At 45.8% G+C, this 23500-nt stretch overlaps 1 protein-coding gene across 3 annotated transcripts in view; it reads right to left on the bottom strand.

Annotated features, from left to right (window-relative positions):
- PDS5B (PDS5 cohesin associated factor B) overlaps positions 1-23500 on the bottom strand; it is a 259687-nt gene that overhangs the window by 64428 nt on the left and 171759 nt on the right. For all 3 annotated transcript variants that reach the window (XM_037892188.2, XM_037892184.2, XM_043531708.1), the window contains exons 18-22: positions 16677-16782; positions 12228-12388; positions 8368-8491; positions 7393-7551; positions 6570-6638 (exon numbers count right to left, since the gene is read on the bottom strand). In XM_037892188.2, the coding sequence (XP_037748116.1) occupies positions 6570-6638; positions 7393-7551; positions 8368-8491; positions 12228-12388; positions 16677-16782 (619 nt within the window). The remainder of the gene's footprint in view (positions 1-6569; positions 6639-7392; positions 7552-8367; positions 8492-12227; positions 12389-16676; positions 16783-23500) is intronic.

The raw sequence follows: 23500 nt of genomic DNA, 5'->3' as shown, positions 1-23500 counted from the left end.
CAGCCATGCATTTATCTCCAGGATGCACGTGTCCCTGAACTGGGCCTTACCCTCAACCAGGAGGATGGACTGAGGGAACTGGGATTGTTTAGTCTGCAGAAGAGAAGAATGAGGGGGGATTTGATAGCTGCTTTCAACTACCTGAGAGAGGATGGTTCTAGACTATTCTCTGTGGTAGAAGAGGACAGGACAAGGAGTAATGGTCTCAAGTTGCAGTGGGGGAGGTTTAGGTTGGATATTAGGAAAAACTTTTTCACTAGGAGGGTGGTGAAACACTGGAATGCGTTACCTAGGGAGGTGGCAGAATCTCCTTCCTTAGAAGTTTTTAAGGTCAGGCTTGACAAAGCCCTGGCTGGGATGATTTAATTGGGGATTGCCCCTGCTTTGAGCAGGGGGTTGGACTAGATGACCTCCCTGAGGTCCCTTCCAACCCTGATATTCTATGATTCTATGACTGGACTGCCACCTTTGCTCCCAAATCCTTCACCCTCACTCCCAGAGCCCTGTAGTCCTGCTGATCTGCTGAGGGTCATACATGGCAGTATAATCAGCACCCATGTGGGTGAACAGCATGGGATAGCAATCAGAGGGACAGATGAATAAATAAATAAATAAATTTGTTAGTCTCTAAGGTGCCACAAGTACTCCTTTTCTTTTTGCAGATACAAACTAACACGGCTGCTACTCTGAAACCTGTCAAGATGAGTCTCAGCATCCTTTCTATAACATCTTCAATTTGGGCTCTAGGCAGACAGCACACCTCCTGGGATATAATGTCTACTGTTGGAGACCACAAGCAGCCAGCCTCCTCCCCACAGAGCAGCCAGTTCTCCTCTTTCCCCTGGTGCTCCTGTAGTCATCTGTAGCTCGCTAGCATACTCCATCTTGGATGTCTCCATGTGGATCCTGTCAATGAAGTCCTTATGTTCCTGTTACATCTGCAGATGAGACACCTCCTCCTGCAGCTCTCTTACATACTTTCTAAGGGGCTACACCAGTGGTTCTCAAACTTTTGTTCTGGTAACCCCTTTCACACAGCAAGCCTCTGAGTGCGACCCCGCCCTTATAAATTAAAAAAAAAGTTTTTATACATTTATCATCATTATAAATGCTGGATGCAAAGCAGGGTTTGGGGTGGAGGCTGACAGCTCGCAACCCCCCCATGTAATAACCTCGTGACCCCCTTAGGGGTCCCAAACTCCAGTTTGAGAACCCCTGGGCTACAGCAACAGATACCTCTCACTGAAATAAATTTAAATAAAGGGAGTGGAGTCTCTTGTCCTCAGTACTATTGTGAGGTTTTTGGTAAAATACAGATAGGTGGGCTGTTTGGTTCAAGTGAAAATTGGAAGGAACCTTGGGAATAAGCCTGGGATGTAATCTCAGGTAAACTGTCTCTGTGAAACATCATATAAGGTGGGGGAACTATGAGGGCCCCAAGCTCACCCACTCTCCTGGCCAATGTACTAACAGTTAGGAAGAATACCTTCACTGTTAAGTTTAAAAGGTAGCAGGAAGCCAAGGACTTGAATGGCAGGTTTATAAGTGCTGATAGCACAGAGTTCAGGTCCCACACAGGCCTGGGTTTTAATACTAACAGGAATGTTCTAATAATGCCTTTTAGAAACTTTATTGTTGTGGGGTGGCTGAAAACTGGAGGATAAAAGATATTAATAGCTGCTAAATATACCTGTAGTGAACTGACAGATAGGCCTGATGAGTTCAAGGAGAGTAGATACTCCAGGATAAGAGGAATCCTAGACTCCTCCCGAATCCTGCTGACACCACAAACAGAACCCCTTCCACTTGGCAGTATAACACATTCTTGTAGATGATTTCCTGCTATTGAGAAAGATAGATTGGCCCTCCTCTAAGCAAGACTTCTCTAGCTCTGTTGCCCATCCAAAAAGCAGGCCATCAGATGGATGGATACAGGGTTGGGGTGGCTGGTGCTACCTCCGTTTTGCAACACCAAACCCAGAAATGGCTGTAGGTAAATGCAAGGGTGAGAGGCCATCTGCAAGATCATCATGAACCAGAACTGCCTCAGTCCCCATAGTGCTATTAGAATTACTGCTGCCTAGTCCTGCTTGATCTTCTGGAGGATGCAAAGGAGCAGGGGGGATAGGAGGGAAGGCATACATCAGTGGGTCTGACCACTACACTATGAAAACATCCCCTCTGGAATTGTCCCAAGTGCAGTAGGCCAGGTATTTCCTGTTTTTCTGGGTTGCAGAGAGATCCCAATATGGAAATCTGCACTGTCAAAAAATGTGCTGGATCACTGAAATGTGGGGCTCCCTCTTGTGATCCTTGTGAAAATGCCTGCCGAGGCTGGCTGCTAGGGAGTTCATTTCTCCCAGTAAGTGCACATCAGAGAGCGTGATCAGATGTTGGATGCACCAGTTCCAGATTTTGATACCTTGAACCCTGAGCTGAATGGTCATCCAGATTCACTCCGTATCCCAGTAGTGGGGTATCCATCATAAGCGTCTTCGTGGGTGGGGCTGGAACAAAGGGAATGCCTACGCAGACATTGGCATTTGTGTCCCAGCAGGTGAGTGACGTCAGAATGCTATGAGGAAGTGAGACCCATTTGTTCAGGGAGTCTGTGCTCAGAGCTACACATTCCTCAGTCATGCCTGGAGGCAACTGTTAGGATATAGATATTCAGGCCTGTCTGCAAAGGCCTGTACTTTAAGAATTTAGGTGTATTCTTATCACTTGGCTAGTTCTAGAGGTATAAAAGAGAGAATCAAAATCACTGTCTGCTGGTGTAAGGGCCTTCTCTTACTGTGACAGTCTGAGGCCCTGTGCTTAGGCTAAGGCCTTTGGCTAAGCAGCAGAGGCAGCCATAAGCTAGGAAGCAACAGGTCACATCCTCACATTCCAAACTAGTCACATTGAAAGAAGGTGCTATTGGGCTGTTAGGAATACAATCCTGTCCTGATAATGCCTATCACCTCCAGAGAAAGGGAAGTGCCTAGAAAATGTAAAAGGAAACAGCATCCTGTCTGGCAAGAACTCACTTATCAATACTGGGATGTGAAATCCTCACTTCTGTATTGTTTTGTCATTATAGTTCCCACTTTGCTATTGTTTGTCTGTATAATCTCTGTCTGGTTCTGTGATTGTTCCTGTCTGCTGTATAATTAATTTTGCTGGGTGTAAACTAATTAAGGTGGTGGGATATAATTGGTTACATAATCATGTTACAATATGTTAGGATTGGTTAGTTAAATTTCAGGACAATGATTGGTTAAGGTATAGCTAAGCAGAACTCAAGTTTTACTATATAATCTGTAGTCAATGAGGAAGTGAGGGGGTGTGGGTGGGAGGGGGTGGGTGTGTGTGGGGGAGATGGGAACAGGGAATGGGGTAAGGAAATTGCAATCATGTTTTGCTAAAGGGGGAAATGGGAACAGGGAATGGGAGTAAGGAAATTGGAATAATGTTTGGCTAAGGGCAGGAATGGGAACAGGGACACAGGTGTAAGGCTCTGTGGTGTCAGAGCTGGGAAGGAGGACACTAAGGAAGGAAACTGGAATCTTGCTTGCTGGAAGTTCACCCCAATAAACATCGAATTGTTTGCACCTTTGGACTTCGGGTATTGTTGCTCTCTGTTCATGCGAGAAGGACCAGGGAAGTAAGTGGGTGAAGGAATAAGCCCCCTAACAGCACCCATAGGTGAAGGGGGTAATATAGGTGCAAGAGGCCACGTGGGCTAGCATGATCAGACTGTCACTGGGGCTATGTCTAAGTTGAGAAATTAGATCTCATCATGAGGAATCTGTCCTGAGATAAGTATGCCCTGTCTGCAGTCGAGTCCTGATTCATTCCAATACATTATATTACTCTTGTGGGGGTTAAAGTGGACTCTTCTTGATTTACCTGAAGTCCCAAGGAGTGACGCAGATCAAGTAAGGAGGTGATAGACTGGCTGCTCATGGGACAGTCTTATCAGAAGGTACAGGCAGCAAAGTAGGGAAATAATAGGCTGCCCTGTAATTGCAAGTAGGCTGCTTATCACAGCCATCACTTTTGTAAAGACCCTCTGGGGTGTCAAGAAGCCAAAGAAGAGCGCACTCTATAGTGGAGGGCCCATCGTAAAGGAAATACGTGTCCCTCAAAACAAGAACTACAAGCCACACTTTCACTGAGGGAGGGGATTACTGCAGCCAGGGTAGTCATTCTGAATCTTCAATGGCGAATGAAGATATTCGTCTGTCTGAGGTCCACGATGGGTCTCCAGGCCCTTTCTTTTGGGGGATTAGAAAGTATTTGGAGTAAAGACCCTTCTCCCTCTGTTGGAGCGGTATGGGCTTCTACTGTCTCTAGCTGGACCAGCGAATCCAGCTCTTGTCTGAGAATTCTTTTCTGAGAGGGGTCGAGAAAAAGGGTGATTTGGAGAAGGGGCAGAAAGGACTCTGTTTATGTAGCCACTTGAGATGATGTCTAGGACCCATTTGTCCGATAGGATGTGCTGCCACACTGGGATGAAATGAGCCAGGTGGCCAATGAATGGGGTGGGGAAAACTGATTCTGCATGGACTGGCTGACAGCTCTTGAGTGACCCATTAAAATCCCTACTTGGTAGGTGGTGGGGTCTTATGAAGAGAAGGTGGTACCCTCTCATCTCCTCAGAGGCTCACAGAAAGGCTAAGGAGCCAGTCAGCATCTATAAGGCAGTGGCTTAGAAAATTGTCTACAAGGTGCTGGGGTGTATAAGTCCAAGGAGCAGAAGGTGTGACAAGAATTCTTGAGGGAATGAAGCAATTCATCAGTCCTCAAGAGCTTCACTCTTATCTCCGTTATTTTAGGTGATGGGATGACCATCAGCAATGGAATAGTTAATGTTGGCATAGCAGTGTCATCACTGTCCCTTACAGAGATTACACTTCAATGAGATTAAAAGGGAATAGGCGAATTCACCTCTCCCAGTCACGGCTTCAGTCTGCCTGACAAACCTGACATTGGTTTATGCTTGGTTAATGTTTGAAAGGTTCTCTCTGTAGCTATGGGGCCTACCAATCTTATTTAAAAACAAACAAACAAAAGCTTACATTTTGCACACATTTCAGTACATCAGAAGAGCCACAGAAATATATCATGCAGATCAGATACATCCTGTGAGACATGTTTGACACCTCTAGTGTAGAGGATGCAGCACAATACACTAAAATGGTGGGTTACATATGCATGTATATTTCATAAATAAGCACAGAAAGGACAAAGATATAGCAGGTTATTTCTGAGAGAAAGTGTGGCTGGGTAGATGGAATTTTAACCTGCCATAGTAGAGAACTAGGTTAAATTCCCCGCTTATGTAAACTGTCACAATGAGGCATTGCTTAACAATAAAAGTTGTGAAAAATGAAGTCTTAAAATGTTAAAGGTTTTAGGTGAGCTGACATCATCAAACAGGGAACCAGGAACACAAGCCACAGGAGTAAAATGGCACTAAAAAGCAAACCAAAATGTTAGGATACATAAGGAATGGCAAAGAAAATACTTCTCAAGATATTAAAATATCATCATCAAAATGTATGTCCACTCTGGGAATCTTTGCATCTTCTTCTGAAGCATTTTGTACAGACTGATCACTTTCCGAGACAGAATACTGGCCTAGATGGAACACTGGTATAATCTGCAATGGGAATGCCTGTCTTACCCATGTATATTTAGCTTAATAACATAATTCTACCTCATAGTTAGTACTGCACTACAGAGTTGTGTATAAATGCTTACAATTTGGTGGCTGCATAAATATTGTACAGATCAAGGGTTCCCAAATTGTGGTATGTGTACCACCGGTGGTACATGAGATTGCTGGAATGGTATTCTGTAACAGGGTAGTCTGTCCCCTTTAAGGGGTAGTGGGGTCTGGGGCTAGTCAACTTTTATTCTATGACATGACCCATTTAGGGAAACAGATACTCAAGGGAGTAGAAGACTAGCTGGGGAATAAGAGCCAAGGTGTTAATGAAGTAGCTACCTCCTTAACATGATCAACCCCAGCTGCTAGGTGACTCCCAGTACAGGAGATAGGGCAGACAGCCTGGAGAGCAGAACTCCAGAGAAGTATCAAGTCAGCAGAATAGCATGAGATGGGAACAAGAACCAGAAGGGAGACACGTGAGCTAGGGAAGCCAGTCTGAATCACAGGCCTTCCTCAAGAAGGATGCATGTGGGGCCCCTGAACCCAGGTAAAAAGTGTGAAACACCAAGGGATGCTTTGTGGAGCAAGACTGGAACCTGGATACTGGTGGGCTGAGGAAGCCCACTTGAATCATGGCAGAGCCCCATGAAGGAGACCTGTGGAATCCCAAGAGGAAGGAGTTGTGAGTCCAAGCCTATTCTGACAAAATTCTTATTTTATTAAACCAAACTTCTTTAGTTTTAGAAAGATCACAGGGGCAGACAGATCTGAAGGAAACATACAGAAAAAAATGACAATTATTAATGGCAGCTTTAGAAATTCTGGGCATCTTTAGGTATACAGACATTATTAATTCACAATTATTATGCCAGTAAATATACACCAAGAAAAAGTTTTAAGAGCTACTTACTTTGACAAGTGTTTCAGGCGAAACTTCCTCATCTGGAACCCAAAGTTTAGTTGTCTTTTTCCCAGGAAGCTAAATAAAATTTTACATCTTGTTATGTTTAGTTTATTATACTATTATTAACAGGATACTATATTATTAGTAAAGACTACTATATCTTATTTGCTTCTGTCTGCTTTTAAAGACAAACAGCAGCATTCACTGGTTAACTATATGGCTTTTGTAATGCTAATACACGTATTCACTATTGACACAGCCAGTTTAATCATACTGAAAAAGATATTTTTTTTTTTACTGATTTCATTTTTCTATTTCCACAGAGAAAGCAATTGCTTTAAAGTATAAGCCAAACAAAGTTAAATTCTTGCATTTAAGATCTGCTAACTATTTCAAAATTGGAATAATGCCTTCTTAAGGTGTCAAGTTGTTGGCCCAAGCACAAGAGAGGAAATCCTGACCCAGCTTGAAATCAACCACAAAAATCCCATTGACTAAAATGGAGCCAGGATTTCACCAAGTGGATTTAATATTTTTAAGTATTAGACAGTCACTTGCTGTGATCCATGAAAGGAAAACGTATTCTACACATTATATGGGAGGTGGGGGGGAAGCCCTCTTACCCCCCCCTTTTACTGCATAAATTTCCAGTCAAGTTAAAAAAATACATGCCAAAACACCAAAATATCTCGAGATGTATACAGACAAGTGGAAACATACATGCTACTAATTTTTATAACTATCCTAATTTTCTATTTCCTGAATATCTTACTAAAGAAAAAAAAGGCAATTTCTCAAAGGCGGCACAAATAGTTAAAAAAGTACTTACCCTGTCATTCATTAGCAAATCTTTAACAATAAAGGTGGCTACCAAGGATTTCAAAGGGGCAGCAAATTGGTCTGGGGCCAGCATGGCTATATGACCAATAGAAACCAATGGTGTAATGAGATGTTCAAGGTTGCTTGGATCAAGGCTCTTATGCAGTGGCTAAAAGATAAATACACGCAACGAATTCAGATCATACCAATCTAATCAGTTTAGCTATACTAAAAAAGTATTTATTATTGAACACTAAAAATTCCATTCAATTAAAAGTTTCACCTGCTACAGCAACACATTCTCTCCCTCCCTCCCTCCCACACATACACAACCCCCTAAACCCTCCCCTCCCACCCCCCAAAAGCATTGCAGGAATTATGAACTCATTAGATTAACGGATATATTTTTCTGTGTTGTTAAATTGATGTCACATTCCATCCCTCAAAATTACTATTTCAGTAGTGGACTAAGTGATTCTTCTTTGAATAGTGATTTAAGATCCTTCAAGATGAAAGGTACTATAAAAGTTAATTATAAAGGATGGTGAACGCATAAATTTCCATTAGTCCCATTTAATCCCATTTACCCCAAGCTTCCAAAGGAAAGTGAACGATTTACACACTGTTCCCTTTCCGAATACAAACTGAACATCAAGGACTGCTTGCTGGAGCCTGTTATCACTACAAGATAAGCGTAGACCCTCTACCAGAATCTATTCAACCAGCAAGATTGGAGCCCTTTAATATGACCTCCACTGCACCAACAAGAACTATTCATTTGAGACTGAAGGGAGAAAGGAAAAAAGTTTATTTCCTTTAGTTTTATGTCTTGGATACCGGGGAAGGACTGATAGAATAACTTGTGTTTCAAGATTAGTTTCCACTATACTCCTTATTTTAACAAAATAATAAAAATACAGAGGCATAAATATGAATATGCAATGTGAAGATTAAAAGAAAAATAATTAAAATCTTTTTTTCTTACCTCAAATATCTGTGCAAACTGTGTTTCTTTGCTGGAAAATATTGCATGGATGCAGTGAATGGCATACTTGGCCTGACGAGGGGGGCCTTTTTTAGCTTTGTGATGCAAAACTGGAAGCAAAGCACTGAAAGTAAAAAGTGAACATCTTTTACAAATTTTAAAGTTTACTACTTTATGTGCTTTCACAATATAGCTATACAAAAGAAACTTTCTTATTTGCACAAATCACTGGGGACTCCTTGGGAAATTCAGTTTTTTCCCTGTCCTTCATCTGGTTCTACAAATGTTAAATATGAAAGAATATCTTTCCAGCATTACCAAAGTGATTAACTTAGGTAACAGGCTGTGGTAACTAAAGTACAGTAATAAGGAGTTAGTTTTCAGACATGCACACTATGTATCCATAGCCTGAGAATTTGAAAGTAATAGCGTCCATTGGTACGCGCACACACCTTTGGCTCACCTCGTGGTTTTCTGAGGTGATAAAGAGATGGGCAGACCAACCGCCTCTCCAGTTCCATCTCTACCTCAAATCTAACAGATACAAAGCAAAGGGGAAGGAGAGCGGGAAGTGGAATACAATAGGCACCATACATCTCAAAGAACCTCCAGTTAACAGCCAAGTAACTTCCTCTTCTTTTTCAACTGATAGTCCCTATTGCATACCACTGAGGGTGATTAACAAGCAATACCTCAGTCGAAGGAGGGCGCAAGGATGAAGTTGGAATGGTTAAATGGAAGACAGGTGTGCTGAAGGAAGAATCTGCCACTGCATCCTGCACCAAGGTTAATGCTTAGCAACACTGTGTACTGAACTCCACACGGCTGCTCTACATATGTCCCCAAGAGGCATACCATTCAAGGAGGCCATGGGTCTGAATGAGGTCTTGTGGCAGCTTCCATGAGGTGCTTCTGAAGGCAGAGCCCAGCCTTCTCAGGTACAGCTGGGGAAGGATGGACAGATACTGCACTGGGATGCAATGTGGGCTTCTCCCAAGCAGCAAAGGCAAGGTTAACGTTCGTCGCTGACAGAGAAGGAATGCGGGCAGGAGGCACAGATTTTAAAGCCTAGCATCTTCGGCATAGTCCAGTACAAGCACATGGCTACAAGGGGGAGGGAGGATATTTATGCAGAAACACCCCCCCCCCGCCAAAGTCCCAATTCTACTCCTAAAACTAGTTAACTACAAAAAAGGACTATATAAATAGTAAAAACAGTAAAATACTCAAACTATGTACAACTATATATTTTCAGAAGTTCATCACATGCAAGAGGACACGATAGCGCTGACCTGGACCATGTGGTGGTGAGAAGGAATTGCAGACATGGTTGGTCTGCCCTACCCTTTATCACCTCAGACAAAACCATGAGGTGAGCCTATGGTACATGCGTGAAAAAACGGTTACCTACCTTTCATAGCTGCTGCTCTTCGAGATGTGTTGCTCAAGTCCATTCCATTCTAGGTGCGCGTACCCACATGCATAGCCGTTGGAGATTTTTGCCTTAGCAGTACCCACAGGGCTGGCTGTGGCGCCCTCTGGAGTGCCACGTTCATGCCGCAGTATATCAGGTGCCACCGGCCCTACACCCTCTCTGTTCCTTCTTGCCAATAACTTCAACTTTTTCTCAGCCCGTTTCGAGATGGGCAAGATGGAGGAGGCGATCTGCCACAAGGCCTTGGCTATCTTGAGGACCCCCTCATACACACACAGGGCAACCCAGGCGGGCGTAGTAGCTGAGAGGTTGAAGAGGGCGTCCTCCTGCTCCACCATATCTTGCACCTCGAGCCCCAAGTTCTCAGCCACACACCAGAGAAGGGCTTGATGCTCCCTAAAACCATCCAGCGGACCAGCTCTAGAAGGTCCCGTGATTGCCTCATCTGGGGATGAAGAGGAAGACTGAACTGCCGGTGGCGATGCTGGAGTCTCGACCACTGTCATAGAAAGGAGCTTTGGGATGGCCACAAGTTCCTCCGCCCCGACCTCTGAACGGGCTTCTGGTACGGGTCTGGGGCCGGTGGGGCCGTCACCAGATGTTCCATCGCGGCCGCCGACAAGTGCTGTGAAGGAGGCATCATCACAACCCACATGCCCCTCCCGCTCCAATGAGGTCACTGCGCTGGCCACTGGCTGCGCAGTCATTGAGCTGCCACTGAAAAAGGAGCGGGCTCCGGTGCCTAGTGATGCCGATGAGACCGTGACGACGGGCTGAACTGGCCCTCTGTACTGGAGGAACCCCCTTTCAGCGACCAGGAAGGAGCAGTCTACGCCTGCATTTGTTTGCTGGTCGTGGCTACCGGTGACCATTGCTCAGGCGTAACTGAATGGTAACTGTACTGTGAAAGGGAGGACTGGTACCACGAACATTCCCACCATGCTGGTGATTGGGACTGATGCCTAGATGACGATTGTTGAGAAAGTGAACAATGCCGGGAATAGTAAGGGGAGCGTTGGCCCCGTGCCAGAGAGTAGTGCCGTGGGGATCTGGGAACTCACCTGGACGACCAACAATGCAGCGTTGTTCCTGTCTCCTGAGGGGTCTTAATGGTGGACTTGCCCTCTTGGGGAGCCTTAGCTGCGTCCTGCAGCACCAGGGTTGTCATCGGAGCAGGTAGAGACCTGTGCTCTCCCTGCGCCATGGGAGTCTGGGATGATGAAGGTGCAGGCAGGAGCGCGGATCCCCTACTGCTCCTAAGAGTCAGTGGTGGACCTTTAAGGGGGCTGGGCGACCCAGACAGGGATGCACGATCATGTAGTTCTGGAGCAGTCTGGTGGGCAGGCCTGTGTCCCTTGATAGATGACCCCTGGGCCTTCTTGCTTGGCGCCGGGGCGCGCTTCTTTCCATTCTTCTTCGGCACCAGTGATGGCGAACGGCGCCCGAATTCAGGTGCCTGTGAGGCGCTGCACATGGAGGCCGAGGCACCTGGTGCAACCTCCCCGGACAGCTCGAAAGCTGGGCGGAGGGCGGACTCCATCAGGAGAGCCCTGAGGCCGATGTCCCGATCCTTCTGGGTCAGTTTTTGTAGATCCAGCACCTCTCCTTAGCATGTGACTCCCCCAGGCACTTAAGGCAGCTGCTGTGGGGGAGTCACTCGCAGGCATAGGCCTGCTGCAGTCAGAGCAGGGCTTGAACCCAGGAGACTAGGGCATGCGCCGCCTGGGGCAACGTCCAGCTGGGACCCTAACTACTAACTAACTGACACTTAACTACTTAAGAACTACTTAACACTAGTAAAGCAAACTATATACAACGGCCTTAAAGCACGAAGTTCAGAATGGTAGACAACCGTTAGCTCTTGCTAAGCAAGAAAGGCACTCCGACTGACCACCACGGGCGATCAGAAGGAACTCTGAGGGCATAGGGCTGGCGGCGCCTGACATATCATGGCATGAGCGTGGCACTCCAGAGTGCGCCACAGCTAAGGCAAAAGTCTCCAACAGCCATGCACGTGGGCGCACACACACCTAGAATAGAATCGACATGAGCAAGCACTCGAAGAACTAATGGATGTTACTGCGTTCAAATTCTCTCACTCTGGATGCATGGTGCGCATGCATAAACAGTCAGTGCAATACAATAGGGACCATCATTCGAAGAAACACTGCTTTTCACCTATTACTTGCACTTCTACCTTTCATCAGTTAATGCATTTAAGGGTTTTTAAACCACACTGCTATTCTTATTAAAAGCCTGAGTGCCACAAACTTTTCTTTGGAGTAACATGGAGTCCTTCAAAAAAAAAAAAAAAAAAAAAAAAAAGGGATGTTAAATATAGCACTTCCACATGAATAAAATTTAACTTCTAGAATTCCATTTAATGAAGAACTGTACTCAAATAGAACAGTATAATCGAACTCACGATCTGATGTGAGGAAAGTCCTCTTCAATTTTACTTCCTGTGTTTTTAAAAATTTGTAATGCAGCTTCTGCCACCTTTTCATCATCCATTTTCAGGCAAGCCAGAAGGGATTCAAAAGTTTCAGCTGAATGGAATGAGATAGGGTGTGTAAATGACAGGACCTGCAACAAGGAAGTGACAAGTCACATGTTAACTTTAAAAAAAACAACCCCACAATTGTTTAAATTATCAAGTGTTATCATCTGCCATATTTTGAACCCTTAGAATACACTGCAGTTTTTTGGAAAAGCAATCCTACCTCTCACCTCTCCACTGAAGACCTTCTTTCCCTCACTTCTGCTCACTTGTCTCCCTGTGCCCATGGTCTTAATAATGTTAATGTGCTTTCCCCATCCTCAACCTCCCTTCACAATCCTTTGATTCTGTTTTTTTTTCCTGTGTCCAGCGGTGGGGTCTCCCAAAACATTTATCCCTAACCCTTTAGACTGCTCTTGCCCATCCTATTCCATCCTGCCTTGCCATCTCCTTCTCTCTCTCCTGGCTCTTTTCCTTTTCTCTCAAAGAACAGACTATCTCCGACCATAAAGAAACACTCTACTTGATCCTACTTCATTCTCTATCACCTCTTCTTCCCCTCATTTCCTTGAGTAGGCTGTTGATTTTTTGGAGCCTCAACTTCCTCCCTTTCACACCTGATTATGTCCTCTCCACTTTGCTGAAATGGTCTTCATGAAAAATCACTAATGACATATTTTTCAAACTTGTGTGCTTTTTCTCATACTCCATGATTTCTTTGCTTCCTTTCACATGCTGACTATCCTTCTCTTCCTTGGGCTTCTGTGGACTCTATCCTTTCCTAGCTCTCCACCAGCCTTTCTGACCACTTTATCAGCATTAATTTCAGTGGATTCTCTTCCTCCTCCCTCTCTTCTCTGCTGATAGTCATGCAGTTCAGTTCTGTCCTAGATCCATCTTTCTCCATTGTCTTCCTGAGCGACATCTTGGCTCGTATGGTCTTCCTTACCACCTCTGATGACAAGTCAAACCTACCCTTTGACTCCTGACTTCTTCCAACTTTGTCCAGACATGTACAGATCTTCAACTATGGATGTTAAACATCCACACTCACCCTTCCCTATCCCCAAATTACCATATTGTTAAACAAACTGGCCTCAGATCTCTGGATAATCTGGGCTATATGTTCTGCAGACGTCAGTCTACAGAGCTCTCATCTTTAATTGTCTGAATCCAACTGTTAATTTTTGGTGACCCAGAAGACCTTCATAAACTTGAGGCTGAACTCTACAGCATTAATGTATCTGATGCCATAAACATAACTAAGCGTATATGATATGAGCAACACAGTGGAACCCCTTACAGTGAAGTCAGATCATTAAATTCTGTACTGCTTCAGTTAAAGAGATTTTCAGACTGTTCAGAGTACACATTTGTAAATCATAAGGTGATGAGCTCGTCTCCGTTTTTTATTTTGTCAGAGTTACAAGAAAAACAGGAGAACAGGAGAGACATAGGAACTTTGTTTAACTATGTTTATACCATGTCTAGTTTAAGAGATTGATCCTGACTGGGGCCTTGGCATACTATCCCAATATTAATATTATATGTAATAATAAAGTGTGGTAAAAATTAGGAATTGGCTGTTCTTTGAATAAAACAGTGATTTTAAAATATTAAACGATTTGACTATAGCCGGGTTCCACTGTAGTTGGTTTCTGAAGAAGAAAAGGGAGGCAGAGGCAAGTCACTCTCCTATGGATTAGAAAGAGTCATACCAGCAACTCAAGGATGAAGCCCAAAGAAAATCCATGATATCAAAAATAAGTAGTGGTGAGAAAAGGCCTAGGAGATTGAGCTTTATGCTGATAAACATGACGTGAGGAGTTTCTTTCAGGCAATAAGGGCCATTTATGGCCCATGCTCCCATGAACCCACACCACTCTGAGCCCAAGACGGGTCAACATATTTTAAGCACAGCGAAGCCATCAAAGCCAGATGGAAGGAGCATTTTGAGTTACTCCTGAACCATGAATCAACGGTCTCTGATGCCACTATCGAATCTATACCTCAATGACATGAAAGAGAATCTCTTGCTGACACCCTACTCTTGAAGAAGTAACATGAGCCATTATGCAAACTAAGAACAAGGCAGCAGGGCCAGATGGCATACTAGCTTAAGTCGACAAGTTTGGAGGTGAAGAACTGGTAGGGAAGCTCCACAAACTTTTTCTTCATATCTGATATAATGAGAAGATTCCAGAAGACTTAAGAAATGCTAACATTGTTACAATCTTTAAGAAATAAATCGGAGTATGGAAACTATCGAGGCATTGCCTTGCTATCTAAGTAGGGAAAATTCTTGCCCGTATCCTCTTAAACCGATTACTTCCCTTGCTGAGGAAATATTGCCAGAATCTCAGTTCAGTTTTAGACTATCCCATGGGACAACCGACATGATCTTCGTTGCCTGGCAAATCGAGGAAAAGTCTCAGAAGCAAAATCAGGACCTGTACATGGCTTTCATCGATTTGACAAAGGCCTTTGACTCTGTCAACCGCGAAGCCCTGTGGAAGGTACTGGCCAGATTTGGCTGCCCTCCAAAATTTATTAAGATCCTAATGCTTCTCCATGATCTGTCATGGTTCTCTGTAATGGCCTTGAGACGGAACCGTTCGTCATCAAAACTGGGGTTAAGCAAGGATGCATTATTGCTCCAACCCTGTTTTCCACCTATTTAGCAGTCATTTTGGTCCTCGTTAAAGATCATCTCCCCAGTGGAGTTGACATTAAATACAGAATGGATGGGCAGCTTTTTAACCTTCGACATCTCCGCTCTAAGTCTAAAGTCTTCAGTGCCTCCATTACTGATCTTCAGCGTGCTGATGACTGCGTCATCTTCATGCACACTGAGAATGACCTTCAGTCCATACTGGATTTTCTTGCACAACCTTACCAAAGCCTAGGACTCTCACTCAATATTGACAAGACTAAAGTTCTCTATCAGCCTGCTTCAGGCCTTGCACATGACCCAACACAAATCACCACTGAGGGTCAAACTTTGGAGAAAGCTGAGCACTTCTGCTAGCTCAGTAGCCAACTTTCTCAAAATGCAAAAATCGACAGTAAGATCCAGCATCGGGTCCAGTGCACAGGTGTTTCCTTTGGGAAATTGCTCCGATGCGTTTTCACGGACCATGACCTATGACAGGACATGAAGATCCAGATCGATAAGACAATTGTTCCTACACTCCTCTATGGATGTGAAACCTGGGTGACCTATTGACAGTACCTCAAGAGTTTGGAGAGGTATCACCAACGATGCCTCTGGAAGATCCTTCGCATCAAGTGGCAAGATCGCCGCACTAATGCCAGCATCCTCGCTGAAGCCAGTCACTAGCACTGAAGCAATGATCCTCATGCACCAACTTCGCTGGGCTGGACACTGTGTGTGGATGCCAGACTCTCGCCTCCCAAAACAAGTCCTCTACTCTCAGCTCACCCTGGTCAGAGATTCCATGGTGGTCAGAGGAAATGCTACAAAGGCACACTGAAAGCATGTCTTAAGAAAACTGATGTGGACATCGCAAGCTGGGAAGAGCAAACTACCATCTGACCCCAATGGCACCATATCCTCTATCAGGCAGCAGCCTGCTTCAAGAAGCACCTTGCCCTCGAACCTGAAAAAGTACAGAGGAGGAAGGAAAAAGAAATAACTTCCTCCCAGCAAGCTGCTGGCCTGCCACAAAAATGTCTGTAGCTACTGCAGACAGATTTGCAGTTTCAGGATCAGACTCCTGAGTCATCTCAGGACCCATATGTAAATCCATGTAGAGATCATCCTCAAATCGAGGGATCACCAATCAATCAATCAATCCAATCAGTACCTTGATTGACAAGTTGGGCAGCAACACAAGACAATACATATGATAAAGGTGAAAATGGTTGCACTAATGATTGCTAGCATGTGTGCGCGCGTGTGTGTACAACAAACAGGACAAAGGAATAAAACCAAAAGGTGATGGATGGAAGTGCAGGCAAATGCGCACTCCAATAGCTATAGCTCAGACCCGAACCTCCAAAAGAGAATAAAAATTTATTTTAAAATTGGAAGTAAAGAGAATATATAGCACAGTGTATATAAATATCCTCACTACCTTGGTATTTACATCATGCATGAAAAAAGGATACAGTAATATTTGAGTATAGTTGTGAAAAGATACTGAGCTTGCAATTATAGTTTCTATTGCTCTATCACTTCATTACTCTATCTAACGTGAAGAGTATGGAAAACATTTTCTTCTGGATAACTGCCGTAAAGCCTACAGTAGCTTAAGAAATTTAGAATTAATAATATATTTTAACAAAGTTATTTTAGAGAATTTTAAAAAAAAAGCTATCTTACTGTTCACTGAACAACAAGAGAAAATTTACCTTAAGCAATTCAAGACCTGCTCTGATTGCCTGATCAGTAGGTACACCTTCATCTTCATCATCTGCTGTTCCATCTATAGACTTGTTTACTTGCTTGATAAGGGCACTGAGAAATGGAAAAACAGAACGTTGACTCAAATTTACAAATTACTGCAGATTTCAGCAAACACATCCATTTCTAAAACATTAAGTTCAAATCTATTAGAAAGGCACTGTTAATCAGCCTTACACAAATATCTGATTGCTCTTCCCTAATATATAATTTGAGATGATGGCTCTAATGTAATATTTACACTCACAAAACCGCCTTGTTTACAATAATGAATATATAAGCTGTAAATAAATTACTCTGTTTAAGGGAGACCAATGCGAAATAAGTGAATAGTTTGAGTGCTACTAGAAAATTAAGTTAGTTAAAACGTTATTTTTCCACTTCAGATTACTGGCTATCATGGTTTCTTAGAACTGATAAACTCAGGGGTTGCTCGTTATTTAGCCTACAGCCAGAATTTTAGGAGATGAGTGGTAAAATAAAATCTATACTTTTTTCTTTCTAAGTGTACATTAAAAGATGACAGATACTGTAAAATTGGAAGTAAAGCTTGATTGCTCTTCCTTGCATTACACTTGAAGGGGAGCTGTGATTGCCAGACTAGACATGTTTGGCAATGCAGAGGCAGCTGCTCAGAGAGACATTCCTGAAAAATATTGTGCGTAATCCCTGGGTTCGCTCTCGCAGTTTAGGATGACATTTTTTCAAAAACTCAAAATTTTCCTGTTTCCTGACTGGGCCTAGTCAAAACATCCGCACAAACATATTACTTCTGGTCGCTCTTAAAAACATATTTGAATTGAAGATGGAGCTGGCAGCAACAGCTATACTTAAGCAGCAGCAACTTCACGTTGCTAAGATGTAGCCATGGTGGTGTGCAAAATGGACTTCCATTTTGAACGATCCCTTGCAAATACTTCTTCCTTCAGCAAGAGTTAGTATGGAAGAGTTTAGGTTTAAACCCCTCATAATTGCATCTTCCAACATCATTTCTGGTTCGCTTCATACTCTACTTCCTTCAATCTTAGCTCTAGAAACCTTCTGTAAAAGTGTACCTTCTTCTACGTGTTGGACATGACCCAACCACTGCAGTTGTCTTTCTCATCTGGTTCAAGACTGCAACTTGTTGGGATCACCTAAGTATCTCCTTGTTTATGATTAAATTGAACTGACAGATGTTAATCATAGGACTGGAAGGGACCTCCAGAGGTCATCTAGTCCAATACCCTGCACTCATGGCAGGACTAAGTATAATCTAGACCATTCCTGACAGGTGTTTGTCCAACCTGTTCATAAAAATCTCCAATGATGGAGATTCCACAACCTTCCTAGGCAATTTATTCTAGCGCTTAACCACCCTGACAGTTAGGAAGTTTTTCCTAATGTCCAATTTAAACCTTCCTCGCTGTAATTTAAGCCCATTGCTTCTTGTCCTGTCCTCAGAGGTTAAGAACAATTTTTCTCCCTCCTCCTTGTAACAACCTTTTATGTACTTGAAAACTCTTACGTCCCCTCTCAGTCTTCTCTTTTCCAGACTAAACAAACCAAATTCTTAAAAACTTCCCTCATAGGTCATGTTCTCTAGACCTTTAATCATTTTTGTTGCTTTTCTCTGGACTTTCTCCAATTTGTCCACCTCTTTCCTGAAATGTGGTGCCCAGAACTGGACACAATACTCCAGTTGAAGCCTAATCAGCACAGAGTAGAGCAGAAAAGAACGTTACCTTTTCCGTAACTGGTTTTCGAGATATGTTGCTCATGTCTATTCCACAATAGGTGTGCATGCTCACCACGTGCACCGGTGCCAGAAGTTTTCCCCCTAGCAGTACCTGTAAGGGGGAGCACCCCTCACGACCCCTGGAGTGGCGTCTGCCTGGGGCAGTATAAGGGGAGCTGCACCCTCCCCCCACCCTCAGTTCCTTCTTGCCAGACAACTCTGACAGAGGGAAAGGAGAGTGGGATGTGGAACAGACATGAGGAACACATCTCGAAGAACACCAATTACCGAAAAGGTAACTGTCTTTTCTTCTTTGAGTGATTGCTCATGTGTATTCCACAATAGATGATTCCAATCTATATCAATTGGAAGTGGGTAGGAGTCCACAAGTTCCCAGGACAGAGGACAGCCCTGCTGAACCCAGGGTCATCCCTGGTCTGGGAGACGATCGCACAGTGCAAGGTGAACGTCTGAACCGAAGACCACGTGGCGGCCCTACAAATGTCCTGGATGGGGATGTGGGCCACGAAGGCAGCAGAAGAGGCCTGCGCCCGAGTCAAGTGTGCCCTTACAATGGTGGTGGGGGGACACCCGCCAGCTCATAGCAGGAGCGGATGCAAGAAGTGATCCTACTGGAAAGCCGCTGAGTGGAAATCCGCTGGCCCCTCGCACACTCCGCCGAGGCGACAAACAGTTGCGAGGACTTCCTGAACGGCTTGGTCCGCTCGAGGTAGAAAGCCAGAGCCCACCACACATCGAGTGTGTGGAGACAGTGCTCCTCACTGGACACGTGACGCTTGAGGGCAGAGAACTGATAGAAAAATGCCCTGACCCATGTGGTAGGTGGAGACCACCTTTGGGAGGAATGTGGGGTGCAGGTGGAGCTGGACCTTGTCCTTATGAAAGACCGTGTATGGCGGCTCAGAGGTCAGGGCCCTGAGCTCCGAGACTCGCCTGGCCGATGTGATTGCAACCAGGAAGGCCACCTTCCACGAGAGGAGAGACCAGGAGCATGTGGCCAGTGGTTCAAAAGGGGGCCCCGTGAAACGAGCCAACACCAGGTTTAGGTCCCACTGCGAAAAAGACGGTCCAAACCCTTAAGGAACCGGCCAGTCATAGCATGGGAAAATACTGCGTGCCCTTGCACCGGCGGATGGAAGGCCCATTAGGCTGCCAAGTGCACCCTGACTGACGAGGGCGCCAGGCCCTGGGCCCTCAGGCAGAGGAAGTAATCAAGGGTAAGCTGGATCGGGGCAGCAACAGGGTGACACCCTGGTCTGCCTCCCACCTAGAGAACCGGGACCACTTGGCCAAGTAAGTGCGGTGAGTGGAGGGCCATCTACTTTTGAGGACGACAGGCTGAGCCTATTCTGAACACACCCTTTCCTCTCCACCTAACCACTGACCAGCCACGCCATGAGGTGAAGCACCACTAGGCTGGGATGAAGGCAGCGGCCCTGGTTCCGAGAGAGCAGGTCCGGGCGGAGTGGCAACGGCCACGGTGGAGCTACCACCAGGCCCGTGAGGGTCCTGTACCAATGCTGCCTGGGCCATGCCAGGACAATCAGGAGGACCTGGGCCTTGCCCGTCTTTATCCTCTCCAGGACCCTGCTGATTAGAGGGAACGGGGGACAGGCGTAGAGAGGCTGGCCTGACCAGGACAGGAGAAAGGCATTGGAGATAGTGCCCCTCCCCAGGCTCCCCCTGGAGCAGAACCGGGGCTATTGCTGGTTCTGCCGAGTCATGAATAGGTCCACCTGGGGAGTTCCCCACCTGAGGAAGAGTTGGTGGGCCACTTCCAAGTGGAGGGACCACTCGTGTTGCGAGGGAAAAATCCCCGCTCAAGCGATCCGCCCTCTCATTCCGGGCGCTCAGTAGGTGGAAGGCCTTCAGGTGGATGTCGTGGGCTATATAGATGTCCCACAGCCTGAGGCTTCATGGCAAAAGGCAGAGGATCAGGCCCCGCCTTGCCTGTTGATATAGAACATCAAGGCTGTGTTGTCCTTGAGGACCCTGACTAACTTGCCCTCCAGGTGTGGGTGGAAGGCCATGCACGCCAGCCACACCACCCTGAGCTCCTTGACGTTTATATGTAGGGTCAGGTCTTGAGCCGACCACAGGCCTTGGGTCTGAAAGTTCTCCACATGGCCTCCCCAACCCAAGTCCAATGCATCGGACACCAGCTCCAACGACGGGACCCTGTCCCTGAATGGAACCCTTCGGAGCATATTGTTTGGGGTGGATCATGATGGTAGGGAGGTGATCACAGAGTCCAGCGCTGTGAGGACCTTGTCCATCCTGTCCGAGGTCTGGGAGAACTTCGAGGCCAACCAGAGCTAGAGGAGCCTCATCCTGAGTCTGGCGTGATGGACCACATATGTGCATGCCGACATGTGACTCAAGAGTTGCAGGCAAACCATTGTCACTGGGAACCTTGTGACCGAGTCGATGAGACCTTTCAGGGTCTCTAATCTGTGTGGCGGGAGAGAGACCCTGGCTGATACTGCGTCCAGGAGCACCCCGATAAACTCTATGTGTTGGACTGGGACTAACGTGGAGGTGGTGTTGTTTACCAACAGGCCCAAGGCAGTGCACATGGACACAAGGAGCGCCACGTGATCCCTCACCTGCAACCGGGAGGTGCACTTGACAAGCCAATCGTCCAGATAGGGAAATATCTGGACCCCCCGCTATCTGAGGTAGGCTACTACAACCAACATGCATTTTGTAAACACCCTGGGGGCAATAACAGACCAAACGGGAGGACCAGGAATTGGTAATGATTCTGTCCCACCATGAAACAGAGGAAGTGCCTGTGCCCCTCAAATATGTGGATGTGGAAGTACGCGTCCTGCAGATCGAGGGCAGCGTACCAGTCCCCAGGATCCAGAGAGGGGATGATGGAGGCCAAGGAGACCACACGGAACTTGCGTTTTACCATGTACTGGCTCAGACCTCACAGGTCGAGGATGGGTCTGAGTCCCCCTTTGGCCTTCGGGATAAGGAAATAACGGGAGTAATACCCCATGCCCATGAACTCCTCGGGCACCACCTCTATCGCTCCTTGTCCCAGGAACCGCCCCACCTTCTGCTCGAGCAGAGCTTCATGGGAGGGTTCCCCCAAGAGGGACGGGGGTGGGGGGTGGTTGGGCGGGGAGGAAGTAAACTGGAGGGTGTAACCCCGGGAGATGGTGTTGTGGACCCATCGGTCCAAGGTTAGCCGCAACCATTTCGGGAGGAAAGCACACAACCGGTTGGAGAAAGGTAGCTTTACTGGTGGTGGATCCCTGGTAAGGACTGGCGGGGTACCCCTGAGCATCCCATCAAAAACGCCTTTTCCCCGCCTGTTTGCCCTTGGAGGACCCAGGCTGGGGGGCAGGCCAAGACTGCCTCTGAGGGAGTCTCTTATAGTCCAGCTGCTTCTTATGGGCGGCCTCATACTTCAGGAGGGTGGCCTGGGCAGGAGTCTGCTGCGGCTTGAACTTCGGTTTTGCTGGAGCCAGGACATAGAGGCCCAGAGTCTGGAGGGTCGTGCGGGAGTCCTTCATGCCATGCAGCCTTGTATCTGTTTCCTCCACAAACAGAGCCTTCCTGTCGAACGGGAGATCCTGCATGGAAGCCTGCACCTTGCTGGACAGCCCAGAGAGCAAGAGACATGACACCCATCTCATGGACACCGCAGAGGCCACTGATCATGCGGCCGTGTCTACAGCATCCGAGGCTGCCTCCGAGAGTCTTTGTTCTTTGGGGTCAGGGCTGGCTGACCCTGCCATTCCCTGTGTTGACACTGCCTCGACCACCACCGAGTTGGGTGCCTGGTGGGTATACAGGTACTCATGACCTTCAGTGGGTACAAAGTACTTGCGTTCCACCTTTTTAGAGATGGGGGCCAACGAGGCCGGTGTTTGCCACAGGGCATTTGAAATCTTAGCCACCCCTTTATGAAGAGGCAAGGCCACCCTACCCGGTCGCTCCCCCTCATGGGTACTGCTAGGGGAAAAACTTCCAGCACCGGTGCACATGGCGAGCACGCACATCTATTGTGGAATACACATGAGCAATCACTCGCAGAAGAATAATTACTTCTCATGTCTTGCTAACAGTCCTGCTAATACATCCCAGAATGATGTATGCTTTTTTTTTACAACTGTGTTACACTGCTGACTCATATTTAGCTTATGATCCACTTTATTTAGCTTATGATCCCTTCCTAGGTGGTCATTTCCCATTCTGTATGTGTGTAACTGATTATTCCTTCCTAAGTGCAGTACTCTGCATTGGTCCCTAGTGAATTTCATCCTATTTACTTCAGTCCATTTCTCCAATTTATCCAGATCATTTTGAATTTTAATACTATCCTCCGAAGGACTTGGTATCGTCCGCAAAACTTTATAAGTGTACTCTCTATGCCATTATCTAAATCATTGATGAAGATATTGAACAGAACCAGACCCAGAACTGATCCCTGCGGGGCCCCACTCATTATGCCCTTCCAACATGACTGTGAACCACCAATGATTACTCTCTGGGAACAGTTTTCCAACCAGTTATGCACCCACCTTACAGTGTCTCCATCTAGGTTGCATTTCCCTAGTTTGTTCATGAGTAGGTCATGCGAGACAGTATCAAAACCTTTACTAAAGTCAAGATATACCATGTCTAATGCTTCCCCCCATCCACAAGGCTTGTTATTCTGTCAAAGAAAGCTGTCAGGTTGGTTTGAGACTATTTGTTCTTGAAAAATCCATGCTGACTGTTACTTATCACCTTATCTTCTAGATGTTTGAAAAATTGATTGCTTAATTATTTGCTCCATTATCTTTCCAGGTACAGAAGTTAAGCTGACTACTCTGTAATTCTGGATTGTCCTTATTTCCCTTTGCATAGACTGGCATTGTATTTGCCCTTTTCCAGTCTTCCGGAATCTCTCCAGCCTTCCATGACTTTTCAAAGATAAATCGCTAATAGATCAGATATCTCCTCAGTCAGCTCCTTGAATATTCTAGGATGCATTTCATCAGGCCTCGGTGACTTGAAGACATCTAACTTGCCTTT

Source organism: Chelonia mydas, chromosome 1 (genome assembly GCF_015237465.2).
Source record: "Chelonia mydas isolate rCheMyd1 chromosome 1, rCheMyd1.pri.v2, whole genome shotgun sequence".
NCBI classification, from domain to species: Eukaryota; Metazoa; Chordata; order Testudines; family Cheloniidae; genus Chelonia; species Chelonia mydas.
This window is presented reverse-complemented; position numbering and strand designations above follow the sequence as displayed.